Source organism: Parasteatoda tepidariorum, chromosome 1 (assembly GCF_982258835.1).
Source record: "Parasteatoda tepidariorum strain Cologne lab strain chromosome 1, Ptep-v5.0, whole genome shotgun sequence".
NCBI classification, from domain to species: Eukaryota; Metazoa; Arthropoda; class Arachnida; order Araneae; family Theridiidae; genus Parasteatoda; species Parasteatoda tepidariorum.
The window spans coordinates 44,515,870-44,533,444 of NC_141755.1; the positions used below are offsets into that span (position 1 = coordinate 44,515,870).

The following is a 17,575-nucleotide window of genomic DNA, read 5'->3' on the forward strand; positions in this document are numbered from 1 at the left end:
ACAAACAGACTGAAAACTACATTTTTATTACAACTATGCATATTAATGTATGATTTTTTTTAAAAATAATTAAATAATTCTTAGTTTTAATGATGTTTCATAATTAAGGCAGGAGAGAGAAGCATTATATCAGAAGGTATCAGCCAGCTACGCTTTTTTGTTACCAACACGTTAATTTCTTAACACTTTAATCCGATATCTGTACATTGTGCAGAAAAAAACGGGCCACTCTGAATAACTTTTGACCTAATGATCAGATCTTCACGTTCTAGAACTCAATTTTAGTGGCTCGAAGGGGTGACCTCAAATATGCTAAATAAGTGCAGAAGACACTTTAGGAAATCAAACTCAAAAAACGTACTGTCTCTCAATAAGCATACCTTTTCTTTTTTTTGACGAATTAGGATTTCTGAATACCAAAATGTGGGGGTAGCCGCAATTTGGGAAATTGGTGCAAATAGTTTGGTCGGGAGAGCGCTCCGAATTTTGGACCCCTTATTTTTAATTAGTTTTTTTTTTTTTTGACTAACAGGTGATCGATTTAAATTTATTGAAAAGGGATCATTTATATTTTAATTGTCTCAGTTTTCTAGCTAAGTCAATGAGTAGGAAAATTAATTTAAAATGTTAAGTTTGTCACAAGAAATCAATGTACCAAGTTACACGGAGTGAACCCAGAGACAAAATCAAAACAAAAATACCATTGTGACCGCCCCAATGAGAAGTGAAGAAAGAAATAATTCGGTTTCGGAACAAGAAGTTGCGCTATCACAAATTTCAAATGGTTTTAAAAGCAAAAAGAAAAAAAAACGAACTTTCTTTTAATGTAAATAAAAAAGTTTTTTCTTCCTTCAGAGAAAGTTAAAATACAGCAATCGAACAGAAAATACTTGCGTTTGACAGGTCTAAGCCATTCCGGAAAACGCTTATAATCCTTATTTTTCCCGTGTCGTCGAGGAGACGACCGTATCGATCATTTTCCATCTAGCAGTCTATGTGATAGTTGACAGTGATCTAAAAATTAGTAATGTTGCTCAGGCATGATCAAACTGTCAAGTGATTTAAGTTCGTTTATTACTGAAGATTAATGTCAATTTTTCATTTCATTTTACAATATTCTAAAATTCATAAAAGACATAAATATTGGATTTAAGTACCCAATCGGAGAATAGTGTTAAGAGTTTGGTAATTGATGCTGTGTGATAGCGTTCTTGTCTAGATCATCACTACCGAGGGTGTGCGGTATTGGTCCTCGTTAAACTGTTCTACCGTAAAGTGCTCGACTTCGCGTGCAAGTAATCGGGCTACCGAAGCGGGGTTGCCATCCCCTCTGCGGAGGATCAAAATTGCGATGGCATGTCTACGGATCGATGGCATGTCAAAATTGCGACGGCATGTCCGACGGTCTGGGATGTTTCCCAGACCGTCGCCAATAGCCCATTGTGCAGCCCTAGTGCGACGTAAATGAACAACAACAACAAGATCATCACAGCTACTTAACTTCGGAATAGGGGGCATCACCCTGTAATTTCGCAATGGTCTCTAATTTTTATAACTTTTAAATTTGTAAATTAACTGTTATGTGTGTAACAAACAAATAATTTCTCGAGGGCCACGTCACGAACATTAATCACATAATGATCTTTAGTTTCAACGATACTTATCGCAAACGATAATTATGGGTTTTTGTAATAAATAGGAATTTATTGGAGTTTTTTTTGTATCAATACTTTTTAAAGAAGGGTTATTTTTCAATAGATGGCACCACTATGATAAAATTTAAATGCAATCAAAATTATATTTTGGGAGAAATTTTTATTGATCCTTTTAAAATTGTATTTTTGGGGTAGATTGTGGATATAAATTGTATTAACATTTAAGGAGGTTTGGATTATCACTTTTATGGCGTATTAGTGGGGATGTAGCTGGTTTTTCTTATGGATTTTTTTTGTTCTGACGTCCACTGGATGCGGGATGACTTTTGAGCGAGTAAACAGGTCAGTATGGATTATTCCGCCTTGCTGAGAAAAGTATAAGAGGCGAGAAGAGTGGCTCAAAAAGTAGTACGACGGGAGTGCGGATCGTGCCCGATGGAATGTTGAGTTGAAACATCACCGCTGACAGGATCTATCATGGCTGTTAGAAGTATGTTCTGAGCCGGTATCATCGAGAATGAGTTTAGATTTAGCTGGAGTCTCGGAATGAGTTGATCTAGGCGGAAATGCTGAAAGGTTGATATTTGGAAAGAGTCCCTGGAAACCGCGACTAAGTACGCCACATTGATCGGATGAGCTGTTGCCTGGAAGAAAGTTGATCTGAAGCCTCAGAGTAGTTGACGGGAAATGATAGACGGAGTGTCGCTAGATTCAAGACGGTTGACAAGAAGTGAGCGTTCCTCGGCAAAAAATAGAGTGTTTCTAAAGAACTGAATGGTGGTTGGAAGGTCGAAGTTCTCCTAGTCCACAAGTCTAGCTGCAGGCCCGGTGGGCGTTCCAGAAGGTGATCTGCAAGTTCCTTTGCATTTATAAACTCTAATTTCTTACCTTTTTAGTAACTTTTTAGAAGAGCATTTTATTCCGTATTTTAAATTATTTCTATCCGGTGTTAAGATACCTATTTTAAGATGAGCCTTGGATATTTAATTTTAATTATCTGTTGTAGGAATACAAGGACTTAAAGTTTAAATGTTTTTGTAAATTTAGAATGAGCTAGTATTTTTATTTCGTAAATGTCTCTTTTAGCGTGAATTAATTGAATGTTAGGCATATGAAATTTAAAAGTGCTTTTTATCGAAAAGTTTTATCTTGAGTATAACCATTTGGAAATTTAAAAGTGTATAAATTGAAATTTTTAGTGCACATGAAGGCATCTGGAAATGATCGGGATTGTGTTTGTTGATAATTTATAGTTATAATAAAATTTACTTTTTATTGTTAAAAGTTTCATGTACTTCATTAGTCAAGTGTCTATTTTTGAACCTGGGTAACCGTTACCAAAATTCAATTAAAAAATCACAGCCTTGCCAAAGTTTGAAGGGTAACGGTACAGAATTGGTGCCGTGACCAGGATAGGCAAATTTAATAGAAAGAGCACAAATTAGTGCCGCAATATTTTGCATTTCCAGATGCTGACATTTGACTTTACTTTTTATGTGTTTTAAGTTGTATCATATTTGAGTGTATTTATGTATTCCCAGTTTTTGAAATAGACGTAAACAAGTTAGGATATATTCAATTAATAGTGTGCTTGTGAAATTTGAGTTGTAACCGAATATGTGTCCTAAAGATAAGCTTTCGCCACAGGATGGTCAAACGGGTGTATTTATACCTGGCCATTTTTCTCTTTTGGCGTTGCAAGTACTTCGGCACTGTTAACATATGGTAGGGAATTAACTTTACCTCTGGAATTTCTCAGGAATCATAAACCTTTCTCTCATGCGGGTGCTGAGGACTTTGCCAAAGATTTACTTGGTAAATTGCATAGTACTTATGCATCAGCGAGGGAAAATCTAGAAAATTCTGCGGAAAATAGAAAGGCTCGTAGAGACAAAAACATCAAGCAATATAATTTCCAAGTAGGTGATGAGGTATACTGGTTCAACCCTGTGTTAAAGAAAAACCAGTGCAAGAAATTTTCTAAATTTAATGAGGGCCCTTTCAGAGTGATTGAAGTCATATATACGGATTATGATCGACAATTCAGTTTTGTCTCAATTTACTTAAAACTTTGGTCACATGAATAATTGTAGACCAACTTTCTGTTGCAAGCACGATTTAAGGAAAATAGTTTGTTAAAGTTAAAGGAATGTCGATTTACATTTTTAGTTTATTCTCTTTTCTTTAATTTATTCCTAAAATTAATATTAATAATTGAAATACGCTTACAGTAATAACTGCCTTGTCTGGAATGGAAGCACTTGGAAAATCACCAGGCGGGTGATTGGGGGCATGAAAAATCAAATCTTTAAACCACAAAACAGCATACTCGTCCCCATCTAAGTCAGAACCTGCAATAATCACAACTTGAATTACTTATTCATTGAAAATACATCTATGCCACAGATATAAATCATGAATTCAATTTTAAAACGGTTATAAAATTGAATGACTTATAATTCGATGAAAATAACTTCTGTGTCATCATCAATCATGGCATGACAGATCAGGGTGGGCCTAAGACTTCTAAACCAGATGTTGATCTTTGCAAACTGATGATGTAAAGTTGTTAATAAGTCAAACATTAAGTTACTTAATATGTTATTAATAGACACAATTAGGAAATCATAACTAACATAGTAAATATATTTCATAACCAGGGGTCTGTTTAGAAGAAATTTGGGTTCGTTAACGGACCCTTCACAAAATGTCTTTTCATAAAAACGGACCCTTCACAAAATAATTTATCTTTTAATCGAACCCTTCACAAATTTGTTTATCTTCATTATTATTTTGTTAATCGAATAAACCCGTCCCAGGGCAGAAAACAAGAAAGGTGGATGTAAACGAATTAAGTTTTGTCTTCGGCAGACGATTCTTCCATTATCCATCCGAAATGAATATTCTGCGTTCAGCAGTACAGGCTAAATACCAAATATTTGTATGTTGCATCTCTAATTTAGAAGCAGCAATGGCTGTTTATTTTTGAAAATTTAATTTTTTTAATGATAATTTTACAGTGCCCAGCATAATCTTGTATCTATTTACAATTTAAAAACACCTTGAAAAAGTTTTTTGCAACAACCGGACCCTATTTGTACAAATTCATAAAAGCGGACCCTGGTTGAAAGAATGGGAGTAATTTTTTCACAATTTCACGAAAACCGGACCTTTCACAAAATGTCTGGACAGACACCTGATAACATAGTAAATATACTCCTAAATGATTTAGATCAACTAACTTCCCAACTTTGTTAATTCGAATCTGTTGCTGAAGATACACACCGAAAAAGAGATGAGGAAAATCATTTTTTTCGGAAGAAAAAAAACCCATTACAGAGACGTGGATTACAGAGATGTGTGTGGTCATTTGAAAAAAATATCTAGTGTTTAAATAATTCTAAGGAAATAGCGTTAAAAAGATTAGATTCAGTTTGAAGAAAATTAAACAGCAATTTGGAACTCTGCAGTTGGTTTGGATGTGTTTCCTTCATTTGGGGCGTTGCAAGCTCTTGACCGCCTACACTTCCGGGTTACTGTTTTTAGTGTTTTGAAGCCATTTGGCTCACAACGTGATTATTGTATTTTGAGACTCTCTTGAGTTGCATTTCTTGTATACGTGTATTTGTTACCTGATTTATTATTTATGTTTCAAAGAAGAATCATCATTTGAAGACCAGTCATTTTAAGAAGTAAGAATCGTCATCTGAAATAAATAATCGTTATAAAACACTTCTTACCTTGTCAGCAATATACCAACTTCGAAATTTAAACCGAAATAATTTGTAAAAGAACTCGCAGCTCGAACAACACGCTATCACTAGTAACGTATGACAGTGCACGATTTGCAGGAAGAACAAACAGTAATAAACAAGTAAAAAGAGGCCAAATCAGATCTGCCAAAAAAGCGAGTTCTTTCTAAATATAGCAACTGCGTCACCTTTTATAGCATTGCATCTCTAAATTACTAAAACAAATTGTCACTTCAATCTCACCAGAATTGTTTAATATCTTATGAAATACAGCAAAGTTGAGATCAGAAATTATATAATTTATTTCTTTTATTATAAACAAAACTATCTGTTTGAAAATATCGCCTAGCAGAATAAGTTGTAGTAGCAAGCAGTTGTATACTTTCTAACCGGAAGTAAGGAAGATCGAGAGCTCGAGAGTGTTGTTTACATTTATATTGAAAACACCATCCATAAAGAATTTATGTTTGAAAAGAAAAAGTTAGCACACATGCAAGTGGTGGAGAAGGAGATAGATGAAGATACTTCATTTCCCACTTGAGTGTTTTTCCCTCCTTTGACGAAACTTAAAAAGAGTTATGTTTGACGCTAATACACAATCTAGTAGTGGCGAGTCGTTGAACTCAATACAGATGAATGGTGGCATCATACATTTATCTGCTTTATTGGTTGAGGTGCAAACGACGAAGGGAAGGAAGACCTCCTTTTTTCCAAAGGATACATTTTGACATCAAACCGTTCGATAGTACTGTTTGCTGATGGGTACTAAAACGTTTTCGCACAACTAGATGGACACTAAATTTCTGTACAAACATCAAGGGAATAGTGAAGTTTTTCACCAAAAATGTACAATTTAAAAATGTGATAAACTAAATTCTTCTTTTAATTAATATTCGATGAAAGAAAAAAAAAAGACTCACCAGACATTTCGGTAGGATGAGGTCTCCTTCCATTCTGAGGAAATACAATACAATCCACAATATGTCCCAGTCTTCGTGTTACTTCAGCTCGATCAACAGCAGTGAACTTCCGCACATCTCCAGGCAAAACACACGGATTTTTGGTCACTAACACTTCACCTTTCATAAATACAGGAAGTAATATAAACAAACAAATATTTTCATATCAGAGTCAATCTGCAGCACTATCTTCCTTAATTCAAATTTGTCTGCATTGTAAAAATTAGGCCTAATCAAAATTTACAGACATTAAGTGGATAAAAATTTTAAAAATTTGTTGTTTTAGTTCTTTTTTCTTATACACTTTGGAATAATGGAATTCTTAAAAAATGAGTTTTTGAAGATAAAGAATTAATTTTTTAAATTCTTATCGTCTTTTTTAATTCTTCATTTTCCGAAATTCCAGTTAACTAAAGAATATTATTTGGATTTTTTTAAAGTCATCATTTGCCTTTTTCATATCTGTAGATTGGCAAACAAATTTTATCGAACCTGAAACAAAGAATAATTGAGTAAGTTTAGGAATTAAAAATTATTTCTTTGTTTTTCTTTTTCAATGACGATATAAGCTCGATTTTTAAAAATTTGAGATGAAAAAAATATTCTTCAGATGTTGGGGTATTTTTTTTCTGAAACGAAAAGTAATTTGCAGATGCTATGATAATCGTCAGCGCCGGATGTCGTGCAGGAGGATTTATTTCTGCTTCCTGGTCCAGTAATAATTAAGAATAAAAAATAAAAAATTAGGGATAATTTGGCAGTGATCGTTTGGCACAGAGTGTTAATTTTTTTTTGAAAAAAAAAGAAGGATACACTCACAGGAATTATTTTGCTGACATTTATTTTTAATGAAGGGCCCAAGACATTTTCAGAATAACTGCGTCCCTCTTTTTCACTCACACCTTGAATGAATATAAGATTACCTAAAACTGGAGAAAAAAATTACCTAGATTTTCATTATAAAAAAAGGCAGTTTGAAAGAGAAAACAAAAAGGTTTTTGGAGCTGCTTTCCTAACTTTAGTACTATAAAGTCTCTCAGCTGAAGATCAAATGGAACAGGAACAACAAATTATTTTATTTACTGAGGTGTATTTCTCTGAGGTTTGTATGGATGAGGGGTTAACCGGGAACTGCAAGACACCTCCCCGATACCGTATTTCATTTTGAAGGTATGTTTAAAAACGATTAAATTAAAATTATTAAATCAATCTAAAATATAAAAAATCAACGCCCCCGTGTCCTCGGCGGGGCCCCGGTAAAATTATCGAACTTTGACTGGTCTGTGGCGATCAAAAAAGTTGGTCTCTTTTTCAGAAAGGCAGCTTGCAACACCTCCAGCACAGAATTCCAAAAAGAAAACATTTTAAATCCTAGCAGATCGATTCCGCGCATTCTGATTTTTCTGTTTAAATAACGTCATGAATAGGAAAAAAAAGGCCTTAAAAAAGTTGCATATTTACGATTTTCCACGTAATTGTCGAATATTAAGTTTCCTTCGCGCTTATTATAAGTGGGTTCGACAGATATCTAATGATTCAATAATTTTTTTAATGACTACCCCAGAGATTTAGAAGGTGAGAAATCCGTTCCAAAAAGTTTTGCTTAGTCAGAGAAAATGCGTTTGTGTTTGATTTAGGGACTTAAATTTAACAGTCACACTTTGAACCGATATGATGCCTGTCCCTCGAATCATTAAGTTCGAGTTTTGTGCACTTGGTCGTGCACAAAATTCCGTTTCTTATTTTATGCACTGTACAGTATGCAAAATAAAAAAATTTACCACCATGAATAATTTTTGATCTAATAATCGGATTTTCGCGTTCAGGACTCAATCATCTTAAAGGTTTGAAAGGGTAACCTCAAATATTCTAATTAAGTAATGCAGGCGATATTTTAGGTTACGAAATTAGACCCAAAAACATACTTTCTCTGAATAGACATACCTTTTTTAGACGAATTCGGATTTCTGACGAACAAAATACAGTGAGTGAGAAATTCAGAAGTTAGATAAATATTGCAGAGAAAATTGCGAAAATCATGCACTTTTTGTAATTTAGAACGACAATCGACATGAAGAAAAAATTTATTTTTAAAAGATAGAAAATTAAGTACTGTTCACAAATCCCAAATAAAAAAGGACTTCTTTAAGGGCTTTTAAGAAACGTAAATTAAAAATTAGAACCTTTAAGCACTTTCTAAAAACGCTACGCCCCCTGTTATAATAGCGCCAGGACCAGGGACTGCTGAAGTCCTGATCAAATTTCTTACAAAAAATATAGTATTTATAATTTTTAAAAAAAATTCAGAGAATTTATTTAAATCTATATAAGGTTTACAATTCTGTATAAAGGCTCTTCAAAAATTCTACAAAATATGAAAATAAAACGGGTTGGTGCTTTGAAATAGGGTCCCTCAATAAATTTTATACTCGGGCACGTAAAATCGTTGTTAAGCTTAGGATGTAGTTATTCGCTATCGCAACGCTCGAATATGTCATCTGGGAAGAAGACTGGTTTTATGTCTGAGATCTTCACCTTATTCCCTCTTCTCCTGTTCACAGTTGTATGGGAATTTAATATGTTGTTTTCCTCTTTCTGAATATTTTTCGCATTTAATTGTCAAAAATATTTTAAAATTTTAACGGCCGTTTTTTTAGAACTATGTTCAATGTAGTTTTCAGTTCCATAATCATTTTCTAATTATAAAAATTTTAATCTACCTAAAAATCAAGACAGAAACCAACGTACTTTCCTTTCTCCTATGACTATCCACACGTTAATGGTGAAAGCATGCGAAGTGTATACAGGTAGAGAGTTCTGTTCTACGCCACCTTTAGACCATTTCGATAGTCAATCTTATTCCTCTTGAGCACTGCGGCTTTCATAGGCTCAGTATAGACAGACATAGAAAGGGAGGGGTGAATGACCCGGTCTCCTCCCTCTCACAGAAAGCAGAGATTATCGAAAAGAAACAGAACAGAGCAACTGTTGGCCGACATTTTATTGTTTGTTAGGTAAGGTATGAATCTTTAATAAACGTATAATCGGTTGGACTTAAAATAATTTCTATAATTGTAATGACCAATAAATAAGGATTGCTTAAAAACGAGAAAATATTCGAGAACTCTGATGTATAAAAACAAACTAATATACGCATACGCCATGAATCAATCAACACTATCACGCCAAATGGAAAATCCTTCTTCTTGGCCGTAAATTGTAATTCAGAGTTTGTCTGCTACGAAACAGAACTAATCTCGACACAATCGAGGTGTCCAGTGTCACCACACGACATTGTTTTACCCCACTCTACCCTTTATATACCAAACTACTTTTAGAAAAGGAAAACTAACTCAGTGGCGCGATAGCCCATAGAGGGCCAAAGCCTACTGTGCCATCTCAGTTTTCTTGACCTTGGGCTCTGGGATGGAAGAGCAGATGTTCCGATCAGGTGGTCAGCCAAACGCGGAACCCCCAGTGTTGGTACTCATTTATCGACCCACTGAAGGTATGAAAGGCTGAGTCAACTCTGCCCGGCCCGAGGATCGAACCCAGGACCTGTGGCACGGGAAAGAGAAGCGCTACCACTCAGCCACCGGGAGTCAGAAAAGGAAAACATAAAAAGTATAATTTGCTCTACAATTGTAATAAAGCCATATTTTACCGCTGAAGAATATTAAAACATATTATTTTTAACATCAGAACTGTTTTGTTAAGAACACAAATTTTTAGGTTTCCGGTATATAAAGAGTTTTTATTGCATTTGCTAAATTAACATATGACCTCAGCGTTCATCATCGAAAATGTAAAATGTTATTCAAGTTTCCGTTTTATAGAATGACTGAAATAATAAAAGGGTTGGAACAATGAATTCTGTGGGTAAGGCTTTTTCTGATTCGTGTATATAATCAGTAAACAGCCCCGAAACAAATTTTTCAAATTCTACTAAAATCGTTAAAAAAATAAAAACATGTTGGAATCAAAAATCTAAATCTTTCGATTCTTCAAATCTATTTAGTAAAAATCGGCATTTATATTCTTAGAAACTGGGATGCTCCACAGACAGACACTCACACAAAAAAAAAAGAAAAAAAAAAGGAACAGGAATTACAGAACCAAAAGCTGAATTCCAGGACAAATAAGGATAAAGTATTTTTTAATAGGAAAATAAGGACAGCTACGAATTCTGCATTTTGAATTAAATGAAGAAAAATTTTTTTTTAGAAACTTAAAATTCCTCTTTATAGTAGCATGATTTTGTTAACATTGACATCGATATGTCTTCGGAAATGAAGTACTAATTCATTAGAAATTCAAAAATGGATTAAAGGAAGTTAATGAAATCCATATTTACCTCTTAATGTGACGGTATCCTGTGTTGTTTCACCTTTTGAAATGTCTTTTGTGTACTTAACAAATACTTCTCCTTCTTGTAGCAATCCTGTTTCATCTAGTACCCCCAACATATTTCGTCCAAGGCTGGGATCAATTATAATATTTGCTCCTTTCTTGATATTCTCTACAAAGAGAAGGATATCATTTACTACTGTACGGGCTGCAGTACTGCAGTAAAAATGTGCTATAAAACAAAATCCCTCAATGTACGCTTTTAACTCAATTTGCGCTTCTTTTTCATATTTTGTAAACTGTAAAAGGAAAATATTTTAAATCATTCTCAAAAGATTCCGATACGTGAAAGTTCATTTGAATTCGCTACTCGCTTTATAGATTTCGTTTTGCTCTGTATTTTCCTTACATTTTATTTTCTGTTTGATATGTTTTATATCATAAATACTTTTTACTTCATGCGTTCTATTTTTGTTTCATTTTTTTGAGTGCTCCTCACACTATTGTATTGATATATTTTGCTTTGCATATATTGATAAAATATTAGAAAGCACTCCTCTTTGCGGATAACTGCTGATGAAGAGATTATATCGTTACATCATTTTGTTTTCCGGCTTTTTAATATTATATATGTAACATAAAAAGCTTCTATTAATCTTTTAATGTTATCCTAATGATTATTCTAATCGAAATACTTTCTCACACTTTTAAAAGCCACATCCTGTTCTTAAATCTATTTTTGGCTCAAGCATGCATTTTATTAAAAGCAGGACATTTTTCCCTTTGCTCTCTGTGGGAAACGCTCGATCTATTTCATAAACCAATAGCAACTACTACGATTTCCCTCTTTCCCTAAATTGAAAAATTTTACGGATTTTACTTTGCAAGATTTTCCCTAACATATAACCGAGGAGCGTAACTTTTCGTGTTCACTTTTACACACTTTCATGACTGCTCTGTCTAATAATTAATAAATAAATTTTGTACCCTCCTTCCCAGCCTAAGACCTGTTATAATCCTTGCACTCGGCAACGACGTTATATATATATATAAATAATAAATTTAAAGTTTTTTTTAAATAATTTTTCTTCTTTTTCTACTAGTCTTTATTACTTTCCATGTTTTCTTTATATTTTTAGCACAACTAAACTAATTATACTTATTAAAAACAAAATTAAAAGAAAACACTTTTTTTTAATTAAGGAAATGTTTTGTAAATTCTTAAATCAATGGTTTCTTTAAAAAAAATTTCATTTAAATAAATAAATTTAAAAATAAAAAAAATGAAGTCATAATTTTAATTGTGACTTAAGCTGTTTTAAATCAACAATCCCCGTTTATACGTCTCCTGAATTCATAAACATTTGATTTTCCTGATAAGAAAAAATGAACATCTTCTGAATGAATGAGAAAATTAAATTAATATATGTCGTAAAATTCTTACCAACGTGATGACGATGAAGAGCGAGCAACAGCGACCTGAAGAAAGGTTCTGTCGTAAGAAAAATTCCAGATCTAGATATTTCTTTGTACTTAAAAATCTCGGAAGGTGTTTTGGAAGCCAAAAATTCGGCAGCTTGTCTCTCTTCGAATAGCATGTCTGTCAAATTGCGGAGCATGCTTTCTTGCAATCTCAAAAACGTCCTGTGGCGCACCCCCAAATCATTCAACAAAGCAATGAATGGCTTGTTTAGTTGGAGGCTGACTGAAATATAATATATATGTTATGAAATTGGTGGTTGTTGACTTCCATCGGTGAATGTTGCCAAGCACATAATCACTTTGGTAAATGTTCGAAATGAGTCATTCCATGTCAGTTTATCCAGCCATGGCACCTACCATCTCAGATTTTGATGAAAATTTGAACACTTGTAGAATTTTTTTGCTGATTTAAAAAATATCAATTCTATTGGAATCGGTAAAAGGGTTTAAAAGTTATAAGCATTTATATTTCTGCCAAACTGGCTCCAATGTCGCCATTTTGATTCATACATCAAAGGCTATTAATAACTGTAACTCACCTTATATTTGTCATAGAATAATATTTTTTAAAATTTTGTTCAGAATAAAGAAATCTGTCATTTAAACATACATGTCAAAAGAATAAAGTAATAACATTTAAACATATTTTTTTACAAATAATAATCTTACATGTTAAGTAAATATGTCTATTTTGCAGTTTTTTGATCAACGGAGTTAACTTCAGGAGCTGATTTCAGGCAACTCGCCCCCCTTCAATTTCAAAAATATTTTAGGCGAAGATAATTAATAGTGCAAACCAACATCTGATATAAAAAATTTAATGGACGGTTCTCAAAATTTTTTTCAAAGGAATTATTTAATAGCAGATTTCATTCTGAATAGCAACAACATAATGATTATAATTTTTTTTTAAAATGAACATATATTTTGAATGAGTTGGCCTATAGTTTTTAAAGTAAATACATTAAAAGTAAAGAATTTCAAAATTTCTGTTAAAAAAATTTTTAAAAAAAATTCAATATTAGTTCAAAAACTTTCAATAAAAATCAGGCGCCCTTAGTTCTATTTTCCTGTTGTAGAAAAATATTTTTTCCATTGTTTACACACTGTAATGTTTAACTCATCATTGAGCTCGTATGTTCTTCCTGTTGTGGTGTTAATGACAACTGTACAAAGAATATTTGTAAAAGAAACTATGCAACTATCACTTTTTGGCCAATAATATGAAAGGGATGGGCCATGTAGATGCATGAATTTAATTGTAGCGTATCCTTTCCCACAAGAACTTTCAAAACCATTTCAATATACCAACTTGCACCATAAACACGTGCCACATAGCTATGTACAGATGAAACATCAAAATTGTTGGTAGTACTGGAATCTAAACAGGCAGTGATGGAAAATTCTGCATCAGTACTTACCCTTTTTCCTATGATTTGCATATTACCTTCTGGTTGAAAAATATGCATACTTCTTGTACTTGAAACTGTTTTTGCATGCTGCAATCGCTTAAATAATTCTTCACGCAGTTTAATCATTTCAATGTTGCTGATGAAAAAAAGGTGTATACCTTTTATATTACTCTTACAATATTCATGCATCTTATGTACATTAATTATTTGATCATGCAATGGTCTTTGCAAACTTGCGTTTAACACAAGCCTTTTAACTGTTCCACCTATTCCATCACAAGCTGATAGCAAAAAAACTCCATTTTGCACTTATTCCATAAAATCAAATTCATGGTTACACAAATTTAAAAGAGTTTTGTACTGACCAGCGCAGCCATCAGTAAAATATTCAACATTTGTCACATTAGGAAAATTTTCACTCAAATATTGCATCATTAGCTTTTGCGTCTGGTATACTAGTGGCACGTCATGATCCATATCATCTGAGAGGAAACAAAAGCTTTCACTAATTAAATTTTCATTTTGCTTTACATATAATACAACTGTGTGCAAAGTGCAGCAACTGTGAGTCCAGCCTTGCGCTACATCTTGAAGAATGAAAGAAAATTTTTCGCTAAAATCTATAATTATTGCCTCTGCTGTCGAGTTTTTCTTTCCTCTTTTTTAGGTATGTACTTTGACATTTTGTTACATACATATGTGAAATCAATTTTTCAATCTTGTTAACAAAAAGATCAATAAAATCATTAAGGATAGAAGTATGTTTTGCCAAATCTATTCTATTTGTTTCAACCTACAGCTTCTATGTTATTGGATCTTCCGGGTCAAAATCTGGAAATTTAGACTGTGTATAATCTTTAAAAACAGTATGATTGGGACATCTATGACATAAGCGTAGCATACATTTGTTATTTATACTACATACAAGTTTTTGTACAAGCTCTTGTTTCATACTCATACAAGTTTTTGTACACCAATGTACATATAGCTCTCGTAAATTACATAACATAAGCCTTTTTCAAACATGTATACTCCATTTTACGCTTATTTTATCTTTTTGTCCTGGCATAAGGCGAGAATGTTCACCATGTTCATAGAAGTCTGTATAGTCCCCTGAAGCAGCCTCTTTATGTTCTCATGTTTGGAATCTATAGAAATACTTTCTCTTTCAAAAGTTTTCCGAACTGTTGAACCTGATACTCTGTGACGTTAAAAAATCTCTTTCTTGGCTGCGACAATGGAACAAGAGTCAACATTTGAATTTTTCTCTATGTGAAGCAAGGGAAATGTTCTCTTTCATCAATTCCATCAATCTATCAAATTCTTCAACCTTCTTTTTAAATATCTAATCTTCATCCTCGGAGTTGCTACTCTCGAGGATCTCCTCTTCTACACTTAAAGCAATAGCAACTTTTTTTCTCAGTGCAACTTTAGTTTCGTTCAATTTCAATTTCTATTGACGTTAATCTCTCATTTAAACTTTTACGTTCTTCTTCTTTATCAACTACGACTGCTGAAAAATCTGTATCCTTTATCGAAAAGCTATGGTGGAGGTTTAATTCAGTTGCTTCTTTTTCAGTGTGTACTTTTTTTCTGTACCTCAGCACCTTTTTTTCTGCAAGAACACAATTTCTGGCCAGGACTTGCTGAAATTTGCAATTTAGCTCTATATGTTTTAGACTGATCTACACTTACGACATGAAGGGAGACTTTATTGGTCATATTGGAATGAAAATTAAATAAGTCACAACATTTTTTATATATATTCCATACTGATACAAGAGATACTCCTTATGTATGAGCCATACAGTTGAACCTTCCTTAAAATCTAAATTGCTTCATAATGAATACGTTCTATATTCTCAGAAGAAAGTTCTAAAATCTTCTGTGAGTTTAAACTGCACTTAAAATCTTTCGAAGTTAATCCAATACTGCACAATACTTGGGTTTCCCTAATAAAAATCTTTTCAAAAACCAAATTGACACATTTAAAATTTTAGAAAACTTAAGCTTAAAAGTTTCTATTCTATTTTATTTCCATTCTATTCTAAATTAATCGAAATACACTTCTATTGATTTGAAAGAAAATAAATTTTGCATACACTCAATTCTGATTGGAGCAAACGGAAATGTTCTGGCAGATGATACATTCTGATTAGTCAAATTTCTTTTTTAGGAGGTAGAGGTGGAGTGTGTCAATAGTTTTCAGTATTTTTTTTTCTATTCAGAAGTTTTTTTTAAAAAAAAATTGGATGTATAGAGTTATAACAAAAGTATCAAAGGATAAAAAAGGCCTGCAGGTGTTTGTGATGAAATAAGAGCACACAAATTATCAGACAGTTGATGATATAAAATCATTTCATTTCAATATTATTAAAATAAATCGAAATTTTTTTTTTAAAGTTGCTCAGTGTTTTAAATGAAATTTTTTAGGAGTATCTCATTACCACAACAAATAAAAGAATAATACTAACTATAAATATTCATAATTTGGTCTTCAATTACATTTTAGAATCAAATAAAATGTTTGAATTAAAATAAAGGGTACAATTCATTCTCTCTAATATTATTCAACATCATAAATTCCGATTTTCTCCTTCTAAAAAGATCCAAGTTAGGTCAATTAAAAAATATATATGGCTGCTGTTTATTATTTGGTATTATCCACTACTCTTACAGAAAAACTTTTATTCATGTATTTTTTAGATTCTGAATAAATTTATTTACAAAAAAGGTGAAATTTTCTAAATTCTTTATTCTGAAATTCTCAAATTTTTTCGTTTCTTCTTTTATTTTTTGAGGGAGGGAGGGCTTAAAGAAAAAAGTAAAAGATAATTTAATAAATGATTTCTTTATTTTACATACTTTTCTATTATTCACATTCTTATACCATTTTATTGTACTCTAGTTACAATTACAATTAAGGACTATAAATCATCAAGCTACCTATCTGAAGTTACTCAACTCCGCTGATCAAAAAACTGCAAAGCAGAGCCAGTTACTAAACAAGTAAGATACTTATTTGCAAAAAAAAAGTGTTTAAAAGACAGATTACTTTATTCTGAACAAAATAAAAAAAATTATTGCTCTATGACAAATCTGTGAGTAACATTCATTAATAGCCTTTGATATATGAATCAAAATGTTGGTAAATGTGCCATTTTGTTAAAAATATAAATGCTTATAACTTTTAAATCCCTTAATAGATTCAAATATAACTGATATTTTTGACATCAGCATCAAAAATTCTATAACAGTACAATTTTTTATCAAAATCTGAGATGGTGGGTGCATTTCTGAAAAATCCTTTATGATTTGACGTGGAATGATCCAAATATATACTAAGTCTAATTAAGCACCACTGTCCGGTATGCCCAACATCAATATTTTTTTAAGGTCAAGTACTACTGTCCAGTATGCATTTAACCGTTACTCCGAACACTGATGTTTCATCTAATCCAGGGTTTCTCAACCTGTGGTTCATGGACCCCTTAGGGGTCCATGGGTTATATTTTGGGGGTCCACCGACTGCTCATAATTTTTAAAACGTTTCGATCAATAATATTTAAATCACATTGATCTTTTTTTCTTTCTAAAAGGTGAAAATACATACATATTTGAAACTAGGTGATCGAGATACCCCAAATTCAGTACGGACTGCACACAGCCCTCTAATATCCCTGTCATATTTTTAACATCCTCCACTAACCGGCTTTCAGTTTGCACCATCAGGGGCAACCCCGTGATGACGTCCGCTGTACTATTTTTATTATCCCCTATCAAGCTACGTACATTTGACACCTTGTTCAGGTTACTAGATCTAGAATTTTTTACTAAGAAGAAAGTCCAGGTTTTGAAATCTGGAACATTAGACAAACTTGGATTTGGTATTCCACAAAAACCTCTGGTTGAGGCATCTCTCAAAGTTGCGTATCATATTGCTAAAAGCAAGAAACCGCATACTATTG

At 32.7% G+C, this 17,575-nt stretch overlaps 1 protein-coding gene across 1 annotated transcript in view; it reads right to left on the reverse strand.

Moving 5' to 3' along the window:
* Positions 1-17,575, reverse strand: part of LOC107441293 (uncharacterized) — a 52,079-nt gene that overhangs the window by 5,488 nt on the left and 29,016 nt on the right. Inside the window, exons 4-7 of the mRNA XM_087162560.1 lie at positions 12,158-12,418; positions 10,721-10,885; positions 6,328-6,486; positions 3,885-4,006 (exon numbers count right to left, since the gene is read on the reverse strand). Coding sequence (XP_087018686.1) covers positions 3,885-4,006; positions 6,328-6,486; positions 10,721-10,885; positions 12,158-12,418 — 707 coding nt within the window. The remainder of the gene's footprint in view (positions 1-3,884; positions 4,007-6,327; positions 6,487-10,720; positions 10,886-12,157; positions 12,419-17,575) is intronic.